Below are 21,968 nucleotides of genomic sequence, written 5' to 3' on the forward strand. Positions count from 1 at the left end.
GTATTATATGTACGGAAATTAGATAATTGAAGTACTACAAGCAAGAAATATTATGTGAAAAGCTGCACGGCTGACTGAGATGCTCAACTGGTCTTTTTTATTTTTAAAAAAACAGTTAATTGTACTTTCAAATTTTGTATTAAGCGCTGCTAGTACTTCATCTGCAAAATACCAAAAGTGACATAGCTGCTACAGGCCACTAAAGTTTAAAGGAGCCAATATCTATTCTCCCAAGATGTTTACTACCCTTCATTTGAGAATATCACCTAGCTTTAGGAAGAAAGCATCTCAACACAGAACACCAGAACAAAGACAAAGATCTGCATAATATTTACATGTGCTAAGCTAATTCATATTGGTGGCTTCGAATGTAGTGTGAGTGGACATCCACTTGTAGAACAGGACCTTTTCTTCCCTTTGCAGCCTCCCTATATCCCCTAAAATCACCCAGTAACTTTGGGCCAGCCTTTGCCTTCCAGCCTAATCACCCTATGATGTGGAGATAAAATGGTGGAAGAGAGAAGCATGTATGTCACCTTGAGCTCCTCAGAGGAAAGGCTGGTGTGACAGAAAGCTCAAGTAGGCCAGAGTCTGGAAGTTTGCAGAGTGCTGGGCTGGAAACCTCACTCTGATTGGCTGCAGGTACAGCTTGCCAGAGGGGGCAGAGACAGCACTTTGGGAGGGGGGAGAAGCAGTTGAGAGTTGGGTCCCTGGTGTTCAGCTGGTTAGGAGTATAGCCTCTGAGCTGTGTGTAATTCGCCCTGAGGGAAGATTTTCAGCCAGAGAAGGAAGTGTTTGAGCTGAGTGTTAGTTTAACAGACAGGGGCTGGTGTCTTCTAAGAGCATACAGACAAATGAGAACTAGGAAGCTGAATTTGAGAAAGGAGAAGCGGGAGTGATGAAGGAAGACTCTACTTGGGTCTCCATTCAGTGAGAAGGGATAGATCTTCTGGAGAGAGAAGAGTAATCCCAAACCAGTTAGAGGGGTGCGGTGATCCGCTGGTCTGGTATCCTAGAAGAGAAGCCTCAGGAGTGAGATTTATAGAAGGTTGGGAAACTGACAGAAAGTGCCAACTTGTTTCATAACCCAAGTTTTAAGACCCAAGCTGCAACACCTCTGCAATTAGTTTAAGGAATGGAAGTAAATCAAAACTGTACATTTCCATCTTGTTGAGAAGCATGTAAGACAGTTTGACATCCTTGGCTATTTGGAAACAATTCCTGTAGTTTAAATAGAAATGCATTTCACCATAGTAGGGAAACCTGTGAACTATGTCTGCTTTTCAGATGCTAACTGTTCCAACAGAACTGGAAAAACAACACTATCCCAGTAAGAAACCATAGAAGTCAAATGAAATATTGCAGTTACAATAGTCTTCCAACCCCTCAAATTCAAACATTAAATTATTATTGTTTATTGCTTAAAAAAAAAGTTGAAAGAGAAAAGTTCTTGGTATAAATACTGGGCTCTGCATTTTATTCTTTTCCAACCCAGGCTAGCTTATCATGTAAGCAATAACAAGGGTAGACAAAGCACAGCCTGATTAGGGGAAAATCCTAGGATAGGATGAAAAGGTCAAAACAACCTGGAATTCTTTGTTTATATAGACAGAATTTTGTAGTTCAATATAACAGCCATAAGCCAATTTGCTGATGCTCTAAACAACACACACACACACACCCCTGGAACTAGGTCATGGCTTTCCCAGTGATGAATATCCAAATATGTTTATTTTTAAAAAATCCAGAGTACAGATGTATTTCTGCTCATGTCTGTGATGATAATGTCTTTAAAAGCACAAACATAAATGCCATATTCTGAAAACTTAATGGCAACAGGGGCTGGGAAGAGAATGAAGAGTAGAACAAGTCATCCTGAATGGCTGGAAGCCACTGCTGGAAGCAATGGCTGGCAGTATCTGTTTCAAGTGGTTATCAGAAGAAACTTGTCCAAAAATTAAGCAATATATATTCATTTCCTCCCTTTAAAACATCCCTGCCTTCCAGGAACAACCAAGTAGTTTTGCCTGAAAACCCATTCAAAATAAATTTCAGAAGTATATGGCATTTAAATGAATAAATCAAAGGAGCAGCCAGCTCAAGTGCTCAGTCCAGATGCAGCCTATCATTCTAACTTTACTTTTTTTGGATTCTTTCCATCTTCAGTCTTCTTTTCAGCTGGCCTCTTCTTTAAACCCTTCATTTTCCTGGTCTGCAATTTTTCCAGATCCTGTTTCTGCATGTGGATCCGTCCATATTTTGTACCAAAGACATCATGGGAAATATTTTTCTTCTTCTTTGGCTGAAAAATAAGAAAGCATTACAGTTTCTCTAGACTGACATCTAGCATTTGTATAATGCCACCATCCCTTGTTACATTTCAAAACAGTTGCATTTAAGGACAAAAACCAAGACTGGATGCAACTCACAAACTACTAACTTAGAAGAGCCACCCCCTAAAACTCCATTCAGGCAAAAGGTTTCATTTGGCAGAAAACTCCAGAAGCAGTGATTTGGGAGTTACAGGAAGAGACAGCTATTTAACAGAGCACTAGTGACAATATGAATTACTAGCAGCAGTGACCTTCCAAATTAAGGCCGCATCCAAATAATTCCAATTAAATTAGAGACCTAACAGTGGTATGCAGATTTAAAACATGCCTGATGTCAAGGAATCTTTTAAAAACCTACTAAAGATCATAGGAAAAACAGGACAAAGCTTAATGGATGATGTAATAGAACATGGAAACAGACAACGAATTGCTGATTACATAAAAGGTAAACATTGAAGACGAGAAATCTACATATCTCTTTTTTTATGGAAAAGCTTTCAGGGGTGTAAAGATGTGCCAACATACCTTGAGAGCTTTGGATTGTCTTAGAGATAACTTATAAAGATCATCTGAGGCCAAATGGGTCCTCCTCATCACCAAATCTAGCGATGGCCCCATGTCTTCAAGTTCAATCCTTGGTATTTTGCAACCAGATTTTTTCAACAGTACTCTTAAAAAGATAAGAACAAGTTGCCTTCTCATCTGACATGTTTAACAGATGCCTTGCAACAATCAACCTCCCCCTCACTTGCATTCCACAGTGATGCAATACCAACATGACTGGACGATGTGCTTTTCTCAGTAAGGCTGCAGAGTTTTGTGCAGGCTGGAAACTTACTTCCAATAAGAGAGAAACTATCGCACACATGCTCTTTTTTCTGGGAAGAAAGATCCTGATAGTTCAGCATGACTCATTAGCAACCAAATCCTACCCTATTTGAACCTGATGCCATTGATGCCCTGGCTTGTGTGACTGGTTCAGTAATGCTGGTGTGCAAATCTTAAGTAAAGCAAAAACACAGGGCACGAATGCTGAACAACAGACTTTGGGGGAAGGACTAAGGTGGACAGAAATACTGGGACCACCCTGTTCCATGACATGCATCCTTAAGGACACAAGAGTGGCCCTCTCCAACCAGCTATTCCCACAGACAAATCACTATTTGCAGGACACAACATGTGTTGGCCCCATTTGCACTGCATTTAGCACTGCTTTTTCTGTGTTGGGGCAAGCTATTGTTTACTTTGCAGTGCTAAAGTACACCAAGGTTATACTTGTCTGCCACAAACTTAAAGCTCTGCTCTTAAAATATGCTTCCCTAGAATGAATGTCATATAGATTTACAAGCAAGTACATATATTTAAATGTCATTTAGTTTGGAGGTGAATCAATTAGTAGTATGATCATTCCTTAATTTATTTATTTTTTAAAAAACCATTCACTGTCACATTTTCCAATCACAGGTAGAATTTTTACACAAATGTTTAGCTGTTTTGTTTTTACTATATATTCCATAGCTCAATAGCTGAGCATCTGGTTTGCATGCAGAGGGTTCTGGGTTCAAGTCCCAGCATTTCCAAGTAATACTGGGAAAGACTCTCTATTGAAACCCTGGAGAGCTGCTTGCCAGACAATACTGAGCTGGTAGGACCACTGGGTCTGACTTGGTACAAAGGCAACTTCTCACATTCCTAAATAATTTGGAAGCTGAAGAGTTTGAGCAGAACATGATGGAAATTATTTTGAAAAGGTTTATAAAATATGTCATTCCTGCCTTGACCTCTAGGAGGCGCTAACCACCTGGCTCCAGTATGATAGCATGCAGTGAATCTGTTCAAGCTGTTTGATAATTTAGGTAAATTATAACTAGGCACCTTCACTTTGATATACAGCAAGCCTGCAACTTACGCAAGGGTTACATTCCAAGGATCACACCGAAAGCTTATAGCCAAAACACATTGGGCTCAATGGTAGGTGGCATTGCCAAAAGTCATTTTTCTCACTCTGTCCCCATTCTCTCTCCCCCACCCCCATATAGCCACACACATAAAGCTGAATGCGCACAAGTTAAATGTGTGCAAGTTACAGGCTTTCGAAATCTGATTCTATAACTCTAACTCAGGCATAGGTGAACTCCAGCCCTCCGGATGTTTGGGACTACAATTCCCAACAGCCCTAGCTAACAGAACTAGTGGTCAGGGATGATGGGAATTGTAGTCCCAAACATGTGGAGGGCCGGAGTTTGCCTATGCCTGCTCTAACTCAATCCTACAAAGCACTTCACACAATCTAATTCTTAGGAAGCATGTTAGTATTGCATATAAGAGCAAGAAATCAGCACTGAGAGACTTACTTGTAACTTCTCATATAGACTTTTTCATCAATGGCTGTGAAGTGAAGAACGTGTTCTAAGCCTGCCAGGCGAATGCTGGGCACAACAGGGCCTCTGAAAAAATCTGAAAGAGGGAAAAGAGCAAGAGCCATTTCTAGACAGCCAAAAGAAACAAGATCAGGGATCTGCAAATAGAATCGCCACTTGCAGCCAGACGTGTAATTTTGTCAACCAGCAAAATATTCTGGCACAAGAGAAATATTTCTTTTTTAGAGCCACTAGGCCAAAACAGTTCAGGTCAAACAGTGCACATGCAACAATCAAAACAGGAGGATTCAAAATACCATACACTTTTAGAGACCTTTATCTTTAAAACAGTGGTTTTCCACATATTTCAATGTTTGTGAAAATTAGGACTGAAAGAACAGAAAACAACACCTCACTTCAAAATAGATTGATATATATTCTCTCTCTCTCTCTCTCCCTCTCTCTCTCTCTCTCTCTCTCTCTCTCTCTCACACACACACACACACACACCCCAAACAGCTGACACTAGTGGACAATTTTGAGGTTGCAAGAGATTATGCGTTATGGAAAATAAGAGTTAGCAGTGGCTGATTAACTGCTATGTTTGGCACTAATTAGAACAACCAAATTGGAGAATTGCCTCCCAGCCTTGACGCATTTCGGTTATTAATAGTGAAAGTTATGTAAAACATAAATGAAATGAAACATTATTCCAGATATTTGGGTCTACGAAATGATATCAAGCATGGTAAAACTTAACAGAAAAACAAAAGCTATTTTATTATTTTTATACAGTCATTATGATCAGAAGATGTTAACAAAATTGCTACTGTAATGCTCACCTCCTTGAGACTTAGGGATGAGGGGGGAAAGCACAAGTAAGATATCTCTGGTCTACACTTGTTGATACCAAGGACAAACATAATCACTACACAGACCGATCTATGCACCGTAAACAATAGATTCAAAATGTTAAATTGGAGGCGTTTTCTCAACCTAACCTAGGGCACCATCTGTATGTGCTCATTTTCAAGGCATATCAAAGATGTAAAACCCACTGTAAATGAAATCTCCTATTGAGCTCTGAGTTCCTCCAACAACCATCAATATGTACATTTTAAGACGACTCTCCATTTGAACCTCAAGTCCAGCTTGTGTCAGGACAAGAAGAGACAATGTGATGCCCTCCAGATCTTACTGGATTATAGTTACCATCATACTTGACCATGATGGTTGGGGCTGATGTGGACTGTATAAGTTACACCGACTATCCCTCTTTTAGGAATATTAACTTCTTCTTTTTAGAGGGTGAGAAGATACAATTAAAACAAGATCTTTGAATTAATATAAACAAAATGTGACTAGAGTTGGGGACATGAAGAGGATGTTTAAAATGCAGCATTCCCTGCCAAACTCAATGTAGAGAGCACGACTTGAACATTCTGCAATTTCTTATCCGTACAAATAAGGGCTGCTAGTTCAGATTAGCAACCCTGAACCAACAACTTCTGAAATTATGCAGGACAGGTATGCCCAGATTATTTTCAAATGGCCCTTAACAATTTTGCATAGTATTGTTCAGTAGCAACACATTAGAACAAAGTCACCTGTGCTGGGATGTATGCATAACTGTTCAACTGGAATAGACCATAACACTCTTCTGAGGCCGCATTTAGCTTGTGAGAGAAGGATTTGAACTATACTCTCAGCCAGGAACACAGAAAGAACGTGGCCTTGAAGCAGAGTACAAGGCATGTTAACAAAAACAAGTATCAGTACTGCAAATTAAAAAGTAAGGTAAAGGTAAAGGTACCCCTGCCCGTACGGGCCAGTCTTGACAGACTCTGGGGTTGTGCGCCCATCTCACTTAAGAGGCCAGGGGCCAGCGCTGTCCGGAGACACTTCCGGGTCACGTGGCCAGCGTGACATCGCTGCTCTGGCGAGCCAGAGCCGCACACGGAAACGCTGTTTACCTTCCCGCTGGTAAGCGGTCCCTATTTATCTACTTGCACCCGGAGGTGCTTTCGAACTGCTAGGTTGGCAGGCGCTGGGACCGAGCAGCGGGAGCGCACCCCGCCGCAGGGATTCGAACCGCCGACCTTTCGATCGGCAAGTCCTAGGCGCTGAGGCTTTAACCCACAGTGCCACCTGCGTCCCATAATTAAAAAGTAGCATAGTGCTAAATGTTCCGTTCTCTTCTAGCTTCCAGAGTCAACTGTATTTTTCTCAGTGTCATTTCCTTGGTTATTTCAGCCAAACCAAAAGCATGAAGTGCAAATATACCAGTGATCAGTTTAATACGTTTTCACATGTATCCTTTTGAAATACCAGATTTCTAACTGAAGAAATGAGAAAATATTTTCTTGACATTTCAATGTCAAACTTTCTCTGCCCATGACGGATGTTCTATGTGGGTAGCTTTTGAAATATTATTTTCCTATGTTTTTGGCATCCAGTCTTTAAACTGGCACTAGTCCAGTCCAAAGTTCTATAGCAACAGGAACACTGCTAAATCAAAATCCACATAAAGGTGCTAAGTTTCAGAAAATTCTTTTTGTTCTATTATGTTATTCTCCGAGTTCTTGCCAGTTTCTTCCCCTTTTGCTTTCTTAACAATTCGTGCTCTTCCAAAACCAAACAAGGATCTCAAATTATGACTGTAGAGTCCGGGCAGGTTCATATGGAGAGAGGTGGTCCTTGAGGTATTGCAGTCCTGAGCCGTTTAATTCTGTTTGTAGTGTAGTGTTTCCCAAACTTGGGTCTCCAGCTGTTTTTGAATTCAACTCCCATCATCCCTAGCTAGCAAGACAAATGGTCAGGGATGACCAGAATTGTAGTCCAAAAACAGCCGGAGACCCAAGTTTGGGAAACACTGCTCTAGTGCCTAGGGTTGCACATGTGGTGCTTCAAATCTGAACACGCTACACCAAATGGATGGGGGTCCCTTGATCCAGAACAGGTGGCTGGTGTCTGTCTGATGGACTCTCTATCCAGGTGGGGAAGAGGAGGAACCTGCACATCGACAACAGAAGAGATACTCTTGGACTCACTTCATTTGACTTCACCTCAGAACCCAGTAATATTCCTTTGAGTGACATCTCTCTTGGTTGTGCTCAACTATTCATCATCTTGCTCCTGATTGATATCATTCAGAATATGTCAACAGATTAATGAATCAGTGATGTCACAGGAGAGGAACTAATTCTCACACAAAACTGGTTTACAATCTGTCAGAATGCAATGCTTTTATTTAAAGTAGGAAGAGGGGGAGTGTCAGAAAACTGTCTCAAATTCAATATGCTTCTGGAAACTGTAGCCATGTCACATGTATAACTAGCATACATGCCCTAAAAAAAGATTTAAAGGGGCCAGGAGAATTTTCCTGTTCTAGCATAACACTTATGACCTCATTTTCCCAACCCCTGTGCTCCCTCAGCAGCAATGTCACATGACTCAAATGGGCAAACTCCACAACCGGCCAATGGCTCGCAAGTCAACAGAAACCTAGTTGTTTACCAAGAACATTGATGTGGTCACATAGCTTTGGTAAGAGTTTATTTGATGCTTGATATTCCCTGTGGGCTAAAAGCAGAATATGATATTTACAAGGGCAGTGGCTTTTTAAAAGCCATTTACTTTTAGCTGAAATCCAAAGCAAAATGTTTATTTTTCACAAGTCAGATAAATAACAGTTCCACTTAGGTCAAACTGTAGAAAATCCAGTTTCATGGGAAACTTCTTGCTCCTCATATTCTTTTGCCTTTACATAGTCAATTAATCTTCTCCTGCTCGCAAAATTTTGCAGCCAAAACTGTACTGCGTAATCACATGAGGGAGGTATAAGCAGATTCTAGCTAATTCTAAGGTTGCCAAGTACACACAAAGCCTTTAAGAAGAAAAACAACCTAATGGAACTCCCCAAAACAGCCCAGCAGGGACTGAAGAGCCAAAGAATGCTGACTGACAAGAGAAACAAAACGCTGAAAGCCAGGTGAGAGGGAAGAATGGAAGGGCTGAAAAAGAGGGCGAGAGAAAGAACTGTACAGATATAAAGAGAGGGAGAGAAAACTATCTCGCTCACTTTGCACAGGTTGTTCACTTCTTCCACAAGGAGAAGATATTCTACGTGTTGTTTTTTTAATTCCCAGGGCTAGAAATGAGGTATGTTCATAGGAAGCAAGATTTTAAATGTGACTGGGATTAGGCAACAATATTTTAATTCGATATTTTAATGCCTACAGGGAAACAAACACAAATTACCCATTCCAATTTTATTCTATCTAAAAAAGGAGGACCCCCCCATCTGACTTGGAATACAGTGGTACCTTGGGTTACGAACTTAATTCGTTCCGGAGGTCCGTTCTTAACCCAAAACCGTTCATAACCTGAGGAATGCTTTCGCTAATGGGGCCTCCTGTTGCCGCTGCACAATTTCCATTCTCATCCTGGGGCAAAGTTCTCAACCTGAGGTACTACTTCCGGGTTAGCAGAGTTTGTAACCCAAAGCGTTTGTAACCCGAGGTACCACTGTATCTCCCTGATCATCCAGTCACTCTCTTCTGACATAAGAACTGGGAAACTGGGCAGTAGTAACCAGTGATGGGGTTTAGATATCATACTGACTTCCAATATGACTTTGAAAACCTACGAATTTGAAGTTGTATTTGCAGGCTTGATTTCCATCTGCCAAGGATTCTACACACACACACACACACACACACACAGAGAGAGAGAGAGAGAGAGAGAGAGAGAGAGAGAGAGAACATTTACACAGGGCTTTCAGGGCCTTCCTAGCCACAGTCCTGAGCAAGTCCACACTCACTGAGCTTCTGTAATGCATCAGATGTTCCCAGGCAATCCACTGGGTCTTGATTTTTAACTTAGGTTGCAACTATTTCAGCTTACAGATTCATTTCTTCACAGGAGGACAGTTCTCAATATTCTCCCACCCCACCCCCTGCTGCAAAAAAAGAACAGATGACCACAAAACCGCCTGGGTTACTGACCGAAAGATAAAACTTCAACATAACTTTACAAAACAACATAAATCACCGCAACCTTTCACATTTTAGTACTCCCAACAGATGGCTAAATCCCAAATATGAAAATTTCCATGACTCAGCACTGCAAGAGTTCCTACTCTGCTGCACAAAAAATGCAAACTAAGAATACTTACCAATTAGAAGGCTTTTTAATCTCCTGTGTTCTTCACTGATGTCGAAAGCATCACCGGCAAATATCAACATAGGTTTTGTCCCTTCAGGGCACTTGCTGTTCTATTAATTTTGTTTTTTAAAAAATAAATGAATCAGAAGATTAGAAAGTGAAGGGTTGCAGTGGGAGAAGAAGCAACACCTCAGAAAACTGCCAATGAAATAAGTGATAAAGTACACAATAAGTACACAAAATCCCAATGCAAGGAAGAAGGAAACGTAGCTATCGTAAGGTACAAATATTTTAGTTGGCTTAATCTGTGCTGACTGCCTGATAGCATTTTACACGGAGAAGCCTCACTAGGTCTAGGTATTAAGTCAGGGGTGGGGAACTTGTGGCCTTCCCAATGTTGCTGGACTCCAACTGCCATCTGTCCCAGTCAGCATGGCCAAGTCGGGGTGATGAGAATTGTAGGCCCGTAACATCTAGAGGGCCACAAGAGTCTGTGACAAGAGCTCACTAAAAGGAATTTCATATTCCTATACTATCTACAAACCATACAGCATAAACGATAGGTTAAATATCCATTTAGGCAGTAGGCAAAGGCATTTGTATTTTCCATGACTTTTAACCTAAGCCGAACCACCCCTCCCCTGCTTCCGTCATTCTTTTCAGTGAGCACTTTAACTGTTTTTATTGCCTTTTTTTAGTCCTAGAAATTTTGAACTGAAGGGAAATATAGTTATGTTTAAAATAAATGAATGAATAATGCCTAATACATAGTTCGGGTGTACTTCTCCACATCATTCCTCATTTTAAGGTTATGTAGCCACCAATCCATTTGGTAAGCAACTGATAAGCTACTGGTTTTACAGCATCTTACCTTGATATCTCTGAGAGCTACAAACTTCTCAATACCCAGTTCAACCATATCCAGAACATGATAATCATACATGCGACCTGCCAAAGAAAAGAAAGTGGTTCAAATCTTCTCCTTGAATAGGTATTTTCAGCACAAAAACAGATGCACAATAGGATTACAGTGTACATATTTAAACACCACAAGTTATATGGATGTAAGTACTGCCAGGTAACAGTTAACCACTTCTGAAGGCAGCCCTGTTCAGGGAAGTTTTTAAAGTGTGACATCTTAGTGTATTTTTCGTCTTTGTGGAAGCCGCCCAGAGTGGCTGGGGAAACCCAGCCAGATGGACGGGGTACAAATAATAAATTATTATTATTATTTGTGAGTAACTGGCAACCTTGTCTTCATAAACGATATACATTTCAGACTCTGCATTCTTATCCTTTGAGAGAGGCGTCTGAGCATGTTGGAAAATCCAGTAAGTTAAGACTTCCATCACCTCTGCCACCAACTCGCTGCATAGCCTTGGCCACTAGTTCTGCTCCCCAACAAAATATTTATGCGGATGAAGGCAATGAACTGTAGAAAGTATTGCACAAATCAGAAGTGCTAAACAAACTGTGACAGCTCTTCTTGTCACAACCAAATCAGTGCACCAAAATTTCTATCCTCATTTTCTTTAACATGTGCTGGCTGAATTCACAGAGTTGGCTGTGACAGTGCCTCACCCATGCCCTCTGCTGGCCCTTCCCCTAACCTGCAAGCATTTGGTGGAAGGCAAGGATTCAACATGCGTGGTGGCTGTGCAAGAGTTCCTGCTTGAAAATACAGACCCCACAGCCCATTCTTGTCTTCAGTTGCATGCATAAAACTTAGGGGGAAAGAGCCAATCCCACTTCCTCTCCATGTGTAGGATCAACATGGAAAAAGGATAGTGAAGTTACAGAGGAACCAAGAGCTCTCCTACCAACATGTCTACAAAAGCAGACTAGCTTTCAAATTATGTAACAGGAAAAAGCCTAATTCTGCTTCGAATCTTTCAAGCACACTGCTGTTACTTTCCTCCAAACTTGTTTGTAAAAAAAGGAGGTCAAAGTAGCAGAAGAGCACTGATCTTTTTATTCTCATGTTAGCTAGATCTTGTTGGTAATCTATTCCAACTCACAAAAAAGAAACAACTTTACCTATTATCAGATTATTAGGCCTCTTCTTGTTATGTGATCCAAACAGGAACAAAGAACAGTCAGATTTCTTGGAAAAAAATTCCTGTTAATAAAAGACGTCAGTTGAAGGTTTTGCAAATTGCAACATAAAAAGCACATTGCAGTGCTGAATGCCAATCCCTCGGAAGAATGTTCTGCTCCTGAGCAACTTTAAAATCCTGCCAAAGGAGGAAACTCAACTAGCTGCTTATCTCAAGATCAAACCTAACTGGCCTTGTTGGAATATTATAACGTTTTATTTAAAGTCTGCAGGAGAGACATGGGTGGCAATCCAGAAAACCCAGTGTGTGCATCCAGTTGGGTTTGCTCTTAGGATTCTTAAACAGCCTGCTTGTACAGACTGCTTCTGTAATTCACATGCAAGACACTCTCTCACCCACAAGGTGAGGTTACAAACTTTTCTTTCCAGCCACAAGCTCTCATGCCTTATTGTAAGTGTGAGGAAACTGTGGCCCTCCAGATGCTGCTGGACTACAACACCCATCACACCCCTGACTACTGGCAATGCTGCCTGGGGCTGATGAAAGTTGATGATAGTGATCTGGAAGAATCCGGGTTTTGCATGGGGGAGGGTGTGCTTCTGAAATGGGGGAGCTGAAAAGCCACACACACACCCCTTGTGCAAAACACTGTCTGGGGCACTTTGGATCCTAGAGTGTTGTAGTCCAGTGTGAGGTTTAATTTAAAAAATAAATAAATGTGAAATCAATCACACATGTTCCTCATCTATTAAGAAACCTAACGTGCACTATAAACATTCATTTTAAAGTTATTTGCATTTTTCAGATAACAGACTGCATTCACATTCCAAATCCAGATCATCCAGAATCATGTCTAAATGCATAAACAATACCCAATGAACACCAGCTGCGAAATGAGAACGGGGTTTCCCATTAAAGCTTTCATTTGGTAACACTAACCTAATGACTTTATGTTTGAAAAGGTTAGGGAAATGCCCAGATATTCAACTTAGCTTGGGTGAATGTTTGCTATCTGCCTGAGTTTTTGAGACAGAGCAAGGTATAAAACAGAATGGAGTTGCAGATTGCTCCTGTTTTACCCATAATTGCCTTGAGCATACCATGCAGCCCTCATTCAGGTTGACTCTGTGGAAACAATATTCTCATTTCAAAAACTTCTCACAATAGGTCATGTTTCCCAAGTCACAATACAGAATGGAAGCTGCTTATTTGAATATTTCAGAATCAAGCACAGCTATTAATGAATTTAAACATAAAGGATCCTCTGTCTCCTCCTCAACAAGTTCTGCCTAGAAGCCAAGAATTACTGTTAAGAGAATTACTGTGACAGGAAAAAAAGATTGCAGTGTTTGTTTTACGAAAACCAAAATGAAGTGGATCCATATACAAGCACAGCTTATCAGTCTCCTCTGAATCCATCATTATTTTGTTGTTTAGAGCCATGCAATGAAGACAACCCATTTGTTCTGATTGGACATATAAGTTTTGTATACTTACCAGCGAGGTTTGATCTTCAAATGGTCTTGCAATGTTTTTTCTAGAGAGAACAGAAATGTTTTAATTTTTTTTGGCTCTTGGATATGTGGCGCGACAAGATCGACTTTGAAGTTTTAGGCACACTGTGACAAAAGACTCTTGCTCTCTTTATCAGTTCAGGAGCTTCATCACCACTTAAATTTAGTGTAGTACAGTAACGTTCCCCCAACCAGGTGCATTCCAATTGTTTTGACTTCAACCCCCATTATCCGTGACCATTGGCACTCCTTACTGGGAATCTTGGTCCAGAACACCCTGAAGAAAGGCTGCGGCACTGCAAAGGCCCATGCAATATATGATATCAACTCTATCATGGATCAACCAAATGCTCTTGTTTACTCTGTTTACATTCTACCTTTCTTCCAAGGCCAGTGTAATTCTTTCTACTCAAGGACCTGCCTGAATGGGAATCTGCCAAGGGCCCACATCCCAACAGGGGACCACAGACAACCTGCTCCTCCTCTTCACCATTGCAACCTGCATGTCCCACCCACTTCTCTGCATCTCACTCTAGCCCAGATGGTGGTGAGGAGCAGTACTTGCCACTGGCTCTCTGCCTGGCATGCAAGCAGATGATAGCTATGACAAGGACGACACGGAGTATCTAATGATAATGGGTAGAGGAAACAGACCCACAGAGGGAGAGGTCTTGCCCTAGGGCCCTTGTAAACCTGCCATTGGCATGGTTTCCAACTTGTATCTTCACACAACCCTATGAGATAGACTAAGCTGAGATAGTGAGTTAGCAACTGGCCAAGGTCAGCCAGTGCACCTCCCTTGTTCTAGTCCAGGCATGGCCAAACTTGGCCCGCCAGATGTTTTGAGACTACAATTCCCATCATCCCTGACCACTGGTCATGTTAGCCAGGGATGATGGTAGTTGTAAGTCCCAAAACAGCTGGAGGGCCAAGTTTAGCCATGCCTGTTCTAGTCCAACACACTAACCAAGTAAGGTGGTTGTCCCACAACATCTGTTTCTGTAGATAGGGGCTCCATTTGATCAGTTTATAATTCCTGACTCAATTTTCATAAATATATCTAGCCCTTTTCGAAGGCATCACAACATACTTTACCCGTGAATCTGATAGGTTAAGTTCATGCCACATTTAAGCAGTTCTTCCTTAACTTCTTGCATTAACCAAAAGGTAGGTTAAAAGGCAGTGACTGGTCCAAGGTAACCCAATGAGCTTCATGACTGAGTGGGGATTTGAACCCTGAACTCCCAGGTTCTAGTCTGACACTTACCACTACACCACACTGGCTTCCTAGAGTATTTCTGCTATGGAGCAGCTCTATAAATTAAGTAGTTGAATAAATGCGGGGAGAGCAAACTATTACTTTGAGAAGGATCTGAAATATTTTTCTTGAAGCTTGAATTTGTTTTATTCTGGAGTGTTTTATTTGAAGTTTTAATCTGTTGTAAACCACTTTGAGTTTTTTTCTTTAAAATATAAAGTGGGGGGAAATGGCACCTAGACATACCGTTCCAGTTTCTAACACTGCTGAATACTGCACATGCACGCACGCACGCGCGCGCGCACACACACACACGTATGTATTAGCTGCTCTTAAATTATGCCATACAAGTTCATATTAGATTAACTGGGAAAACACTTACTTTTTATATAGTACAGCAAAAGGCTTTTTCAGCGCATACTACAAAAGGAAATAGAAGTTAGAGATAACATTTTAACGTTGAACCACTCTATGACAAATCACTTTAAATAGAAGGGAGGGAGTGCTTGTCTGAACAGATAAAACAGATTAAGGAATGCCTGAAGGATTTCACTGTGTACTGTGCTTCCCAACAGGTTTCTGATAATGGATCGATCCATCAGGGAGCTCTGCAACCACACCCTGCCCCCCCCCCATATCTCTCACTATCAAGGAAATACAATAAACGAATAGAAATAGAACCTACCCGGTTGATGTTGATACAAAACCCCACACGTACACTATATAAAAGAATATAAACCTCACCTCACCACCCCTCCTCTCCCCCATCTTCTTCCCCAGCCTTATACTGTACTCAGCACTAAGGTCTCACAACAAATGTAACTGATTTGTAAGAAAGACTGAAAAACCTGAAAAAGGAGACAAGGCATGTACTTTTGTAAATCAAGAAAATCTTTAATAAAAATAAATTGAAAATATTAAAAATTAAAAAAGGACTTTCTTCTCTCTTCATTCCTCTATTATTTTTTCTCCTTGGTCCAAATATATGGCCCCTTTCTATTGCAGTAGCTATACAGCTGTAAACCACCCTGAGACCTCCAAATGAATGAAGTAAATATAGATTCATCAGGAAAGTAAAATGGGGGGAACCAGAAGAGGATCATTTGGAAAGAGCAGCTTCAGAAAATCCTCCAAATATACTAACAATCAATAATTCCAGGTGCTGTGGATTTGGGTTTAGAATCAACATTCCAACAAGATTTTTTTGGGCTGCATACCCCAAGTGTTCTGCAACAAATTTTGGAATTGGCAGAGATTAAGCATACCCTATTAATACAACAGAAGTAAGGCCATTTGGAATCCAGCGCTTGGAGGACTTCATTTAAAAGATAATGCCCAGTATGTATTTTCCAAGTCACATTCCCACACAACCCAGAACGCTAGCCATTATTTCACACACACAAATTCCAATCATACTTACAATATCTTTGAGCACGTCAGTTATTGTTGCAGTTGCATTTCCACCTTTTATTAGCATCGCATTCTTTGTGTTTTCTGTGAGCTTTGGCTCTCTCTTCTCAAGAAACCTTTTGGCCCTCTTAGTTTTGGGCTTTCTGCCATGGGAATTTATAAGACACAGAGTCAGCTCTCACAAAGTATTTGAGCACATCTATAAAGAAACTGGGTTCAACATAGCCCAAGGTCCCATCAGTACAAGGATTGTTCTTGCATGGCAAAACCGTCTTGCCATATCCTCCCCTTAGCATGCCTCATATTGGGATTGCCCCAACCCCACAGAGCAGATTTGGGCATGACATGGGGCATGCATGAGGGGAGGGATGGTGAAGTCCTGTTGCACTAGCCCAACAAATTACCGTATTTTTTGCCCTATAGGACGCACCTTTTCCCCTCCAAAAATGAAGGGGAAATGTGTGTGCGTCCTATGGGGCAAATGCAGGCTTCAGGAAGCTATCCGCAAGCCTTGCGAGCCCGGTGGGAGGCAGCCTGCAGCCCGAAGCGCGCTCCGGAGCGTGTCCTGGGCTTCGGGCAGATGTCCGCAAGCCTTGAGAGCCCACGGGAGTTCCCGTCGGGCTCGCAAGGCTTGCGGATAGCAGTTTGTTCTGGGGGCTGGGGGGGAAATAAATTTTTATTTATTTATTTCCCCCCCCCAAAAAAAAACTAGGTGCACCCTATGAGCCAGTGCGCCCTATAGGGCAAAAAATACGGTAGTTGAATACTGCCCATCATTTTGTGTTCTCTATTAAATATACTTAATATTTAGTTATTGCTGTATTTATTTACTTACAGTGGTAAATCAAGCCTTATTAAGATGCTTTTATACTTTAAAGTCAGCACAAATAGTGTTTTGAAGAGTTCGAAGTTTTCAAAGTGGAATATTAACTTCAGATTGATGATATAGTGCTGGATACTAGGATCTAAACACGAACGTTAAAGGAGTTGTCCTCTTTCAAAGGAACAGGGACTTTCAAAGGCACAATTCCCTCACGCTGTCCTTTCACCCCAACTACACCTCACACACCCAAGCACACATAATTACCTGTGACTCAGCTATACAGCTGCAAATAAAACTTTTAAAGTCTGTTTTAATGTGACACTAGATGGTGAGCCTTATGGAAAATTCAATGTATTTTTTTAAATGCTTTTTGAAAAAAAGCATTTTCAGAATGGTTTTTATGTATGTCTAGGTTACACCCTGGCTCAAAGTCCAACGCTTTGACAACCAAATAAAACAATTCCTCATTTCAGCATTGTTACCAAGCCTTCCAAGAATAAGAATATTGACACAACTCGAAATGTAGCTGAATAAAGATCTGGTCGAATCTGGAGTCATCTGAACACATTAGTATGCAACCAAAATTCCCTAGGGATAGATGGACTGATGCGAGAAGAACGTTTATGCAGAAATGTCAGATTGTCACCCTTGCATTTTATGGCTCTGCGGTCACACTGCCTACAAGAAATTCTTTATGTACACACAGAGGTGGATCCGCCCATTAAAACGACTAATGAAATGGGCTCTCTTATCTGAAATCTGAACAGGACTGTGCACTCCATTTTTTTATAAGCCTTTATAATTAGAATACGCTTCTTGACAGATAAAGCAGCATAGCTGCAGAGTACCAGACATTTCATTGCTCTACACCTAAGCAAAGGAGTAGGGCAACGGCTTATTTAGTTTTCCATATACAAAAGGACGTTGTCATAACACTTGTAAAGCCTGCAGTCCAAACTATAGCCATGGTCATTCAGTAGCATGATGTCTTGATTTTTGTATCCGCGGAATGAGGAAAGTGCTTCCCGCGCTTAGTCCGCGAGCGCTTATGCCATAATAAGACACAAATCTGGGAAGTAAATCCCATCGAGCTCACTGGCTTTTACTTAGAACTGGACCTGAGCAGCCTAAGGCTGTATATCTGCCAAACCTGTAGGGCAATTAAACATTTTCTTAACGACCTCAAAATAACGCGGGCACACTATTACGGGCACAAGCTTCGCAACGCTTCAAAACAACTGTACTTACACCACCCGGTCCAAGGACTCCATTTTCGCCGAAAAATATCACCCGTCTCCACGTGGGTCCGTTGAACATGTGCGCCGGAAGAAGAACTACGCCCGGTGTGGTGACGTCATATCCGGCGGCATTGGGAACAGGCGTAAAAAGATAGGACAGGCTCAGAGCTTTGGAACGTAACAAACGCGCAAGGATTTGTCTCTGTCTCACAGACCCAATATACTGAAATATTCTGCGCGGCGGAGCAGCATTAAATAGTTCTGGGGGAATAACATTTTATCACTTTTTAATTCCCTTCCCCGCATATGGCAACGTTCAGAGGTAAATCGGAAGTTCAGGCTGCGTAGAAGTGGTCCTAATTTCCCATTTCTATGAGAAAGGGTTTACGGTAGAGCGTCGGTCATAGAGATAAGAAAATTGAGCAGCCAATATAAACCTCCGGTTTTAAAGCTGTTGTCCTTCATGTTTCTCTTTGGGCGCGTAATTGCAGATACTGTATACACAAATTTAGAAAGGCATATCTTGCATAGACATTTTTACTTGTTCCTCGCAAGGGAAGTGAGAGAGGGCCATAGCAATCAAGGGGAAAATACAGGATTTTGCAGTAGGCGTCCCGCCCCCCCCCAAATGTTTCCGTACAGCACGAGCCCCTGTTCTTCCTAACGCAGGTTTTTCTGAGACAGCAAAAGCCGCCTGTCTGCCAATCAAATAAGTTCGAGGCTTCCGTTTGCAAGTTAGTCCTTAATTTGGTCTGGGAGGAAGGGACAGTTTAAGCAGAATAGCCTTTCTGCTCCATGAAGGTTGTTTGGGGTCTTGTATAGAAGTCCTATATGCAGAAGATGACATTTGCAAATGAAGCGACGAAGACCGGATTTTTCAGGGGCTGCGCTGGGGCTGTTTCCACCTTGGAACAGGTGGAAGCAACGTACGGTTCTCCCCCGACCCCCATTGTTCCGCTGTCCGTACCATGGTTGCTATGCACTACTGTTTTATGGCCACCAGGGGGAAGAGATGAGCAAATGGATCCACTCTCCGTTAAGGGAATTTGAGGATACTTTTTATTTATTAAGGTGGGGAAATGATACAGGATGTCAGGGTGCGAGGTTGCAGTTAAAATGAGGAGAGGGAAATGCGGGGGGAATTCGGGCTCCAGGTGTCCCTTATTAAACCTTAGGAAATTTAAGTTTTCCTTTGCATGCAGCAGTGAATCTTGAGTGGTTGTTCTATTTGGTTAAAAGCACATTTATCATCATCATCATTTATTCCTCCACACTTTAGTATATTTTTGAAGCAGCGTTAAAAGCTTTCCATTTACACTTCCTTTTGAGACCAGGTATACTTTCAGGATATTCTGGCATGCAGGCTTTTATTCCATTTTAATTGGTATTGCCTGGAGGGGTGTAATGTTGAGAAAACAGAAATACTAACCCTCTCCCATATTGGTCCAACAGTTTGGCTAACCCCTGAAGGCACACGCTTCCATTGTCTCCCAAGATAGACAGATATCAACAAGAAGAGTCGGAAAGACTTAATCTCTTTCTTTCAATTTATTGCCTCAAGCTTTCAGGGTAGAATGCATGCCTACTCCAAAGCAAGCTTAAGTTCTGCCCTGGGGCAGGAAGGTGACTGGGAGAGTCACAAAACCACCACCCAAAAATGAGATTTAGTTGTGATTTCTGCATTGCAGGGGGTTGCACCAGATGGCCTTTGGGGTCCCTTCCAACTGGACAGTTCTGTGATTCAACATAATTTACTCCCAAGCAGTTGTGTATTCAGCATGATCAGCTAACCACTTTTTTTAGCTCTGTAGTCTGTAGTCACTCTTGGCCAACTTCTAGGCTAAGTTATAGGTGTGTCTACAGCATTTTGAACTGAAGTTAACCCCACACCCCTCCTCAGTTATCTCTGCTTATCAGTTGATATGCGGCTCTGAAGACTGAAGACTGTGGTGGGAAGATTTGTATCCCCAGCGGGGCCAAGAGGTTTAGCTTTCTCTGCCTCCTTCAGTTCAGGGTCTATTTTGGTGATTCTCCACTTTGCTGCCTCTGCCCAAATCAATGGGGTGAGGTGAGAAAACTTTGCTTGCTCCATCCCATGGAGGAATACTGTCTACTGAGAAGTAAGCACCATTCAATAAAATTAGGCCTGCTCCTAGATATATTTATGCTTGCAATCCTACACCCACTTCTCCAGAAATAAGACCTGCTGAATTCAGTGGGACATTCTTCTGAGTAGAAGTGCAGAGGAATGTACTATTGTACAAGTAAAATGTTTTGCTTGACCAGACTATAGGTATTGCAGTACTACCAGAAAAGTGGAAGAGCTTTGAACATCAAGCTAGACAAAGTGGAAACATAAGTAAACTAAGTTTTACATTTTTTTCTACCGACAGTTTCTTTTACAAACTAGCTTCTTTCTTAGCCTTATTGCGGTTATAAACAACAAAGGCTGTGTACACACCCTGGGAAATGTAGCTTGCTAAGAGTGCTCAGAATTGTTGTTCTGGGTAAACTATGGTTCCCAGGATTTGATGCATGTGGGTGTGAAATGTGCTTTAAATGTATGGTTGCATATGCAGCAAAAGAAGGTTGTGGTACCCAAAGAACAGGTGGGAAACTTGTGGCCCCTCCAGAGGAAGTTTATCTGCAACTTCCATTATTCCTGATCACTGATCATGCTACCTCAGATTGTTCGGCTTTGGAATTCAACAATATCTGGAAAGCCATACATTTCCCATTCCTGCCTTGAAGGTAAAAGGTAAAGGTACCCCTGCCCGTACGGGCCAGTCTTGACAGACTCTGGGGTTGTGCGCCCATCTCACTTAAGAGGCCAGGGGCCAGCGCTGTCCGAAGACACTTCCGGGTCACGTGGCCAGCGTGACATCGCTGCTCTGGCGAGCCAGAGCCGCACACGGAAACGCCGTTTACCTTCCCGCTGGTAAGCGGTCCCTATTTATCTACTTGCACCCGGAGGTGCTTTCGAACTGCTAGGTTGGCAGGCGCTGGAACCGAGCAGCGGGAGCGCACCCTGCCGCAGGGATTCGAACCGCCGACCTTTCGATCGGCAAGTCCTAGGCGCTGAGGGTTTAACCCACAGCGCCATGGCATAATCTTTTTAAGTCCAGAAAAGCCTATGGAACAATAAGGTTGTTAGTCATTAAACATAAGGGCTTGTTTTTGCTGCTTCAGACTAGCACAACTACCCCTCTGGAAATCCTGTGGTTACCCAGATGTCAAACATACTAAATGCAATGGCACTTGCTTAGAGGCATGTGTACTTTGATGAATCCTTATCATTTAAGCAGGGGCAAAACTAGGTCCTATCGCACCCGGGTCAAATACCCATATGGCACCCCCATGTGCATTAGCATACACACACAGGCTGGGAGCCTCAATTGCACCCCTCTGGAGGCTTCACTACAGCAAGAAACCTGGCTAGTCGTCCCCACCCCCCATAGCTACTGCTATGCTTTAATGTATGTTGTTTTAAACTCAGTCAGGCTTACTTCTAAGTAGCATGCATAGTGTTAGGCTTTATGCACAATTTCTTGGCAGTAAGCTGCACTGAACTCTGTGGGACATGTTTCTGTTGAAGCAGCCTCTCAGTAACCACGTTTGCTTCACCTCCCCCTCAGTATATAAAAAAAAGTGTGCTAAAACTAGCCAGGCACATGGATAATAGGGTTTTACATCTCTGAGAATAGTATTTATAGTGGCTTGTCTTTCTGTTGGGGGATCAAAGTGCACCATCACATGCAAATCAGGCTCATTGTTTTATTTAAAGCTCTCAAATCAAGACTTTGATAATG

The 21,968-nt window shown here is 42.0% G+C and overlaps 1 protein-coding gene and 1 long non-coding RNA gene across 2 annotated transcripts in view; one reads left to right on the top strand and one right to left on the bottom strand.

The window, feature by feature from the left end:
• Positions 1–9,451, top strand: part of LOC307213670 — a 32,357-nt gene extending 22,906 nt beyond the window's left edge. The window contains exon 3 of the long non-coding RNA XR_013837616.1: positions 8,133–9,451. This is a non-coding gene — a long non-coding RNA (uncharacterized lncRNA). The remainder of the gene's footprint in view (positions 1–8,132) is intronic.
• Positions 1,713–18,318, bottom strand: RPF2 (ribosome production factor 2 homolog). The gene is made up of 10 exons (XM_079971756.1): positions 18,170–18,318; positions 16,109–16,241; positions 15,071–15,108; positions 13,414–13,453; positions 11,897–11,978; positions 10,731–10,807; positions 9,870–9,969; positions 4,688–4,790; positions 2,859–3,003; positions 1,713–2,302 (listed from the first exon to the last, which is right to left on the bottom strand). The coding sequence occupies exons 1-10, from the start codon at positions 18,190–18,192 to the stop codon at positions 2,126–2,128; spliced, it is 918 nt and encodes a 305-aa protein (XP_079827882.1). The 5' UTR covers positions 18,193–18,318; the 3' UTR covers positions 1,713–2,125.
• Between the last annotated feature and the right edge of the window lie 3,650 nt (positions 18,319–21,968).

The sequence above is a fragment of the Podarcis cretensis genome (assembly GCF_951804945.1).
Source record: "Podarcis cretensis genome assembly, chromosome: 3".
Classification (NCBI taxonomy): Eukaryota; Metazoa; Chordata; class Lepidosauria; order Squamata; family Lacertidae; genus Podarcis; species Podarcis cretensis.

Excerpts from the sequence above, each read along its gene's own strand:
- RPF2 (XM_079971756.1), bottom strand. The coding sequence starts at position 18,192 with ATGGAGTCCTTGGACCGGGTGGT. Across the intron at positions 9,970-10,730 it reads TAGCTCTCAGAGATATCAAG|AACAGCAAGTGCCCTGAAGG; the intron begins GTAAGATGCTGT and ends CAAAATTAATAG. Across the intron at positions 3,004-4,687 it reads GTCTATATGAGAAGTTACAA|AGTACTGTTGAAAAAATCTG; the intron begins GTAAGTCTCTCA and ends TATCTTTTTAAG.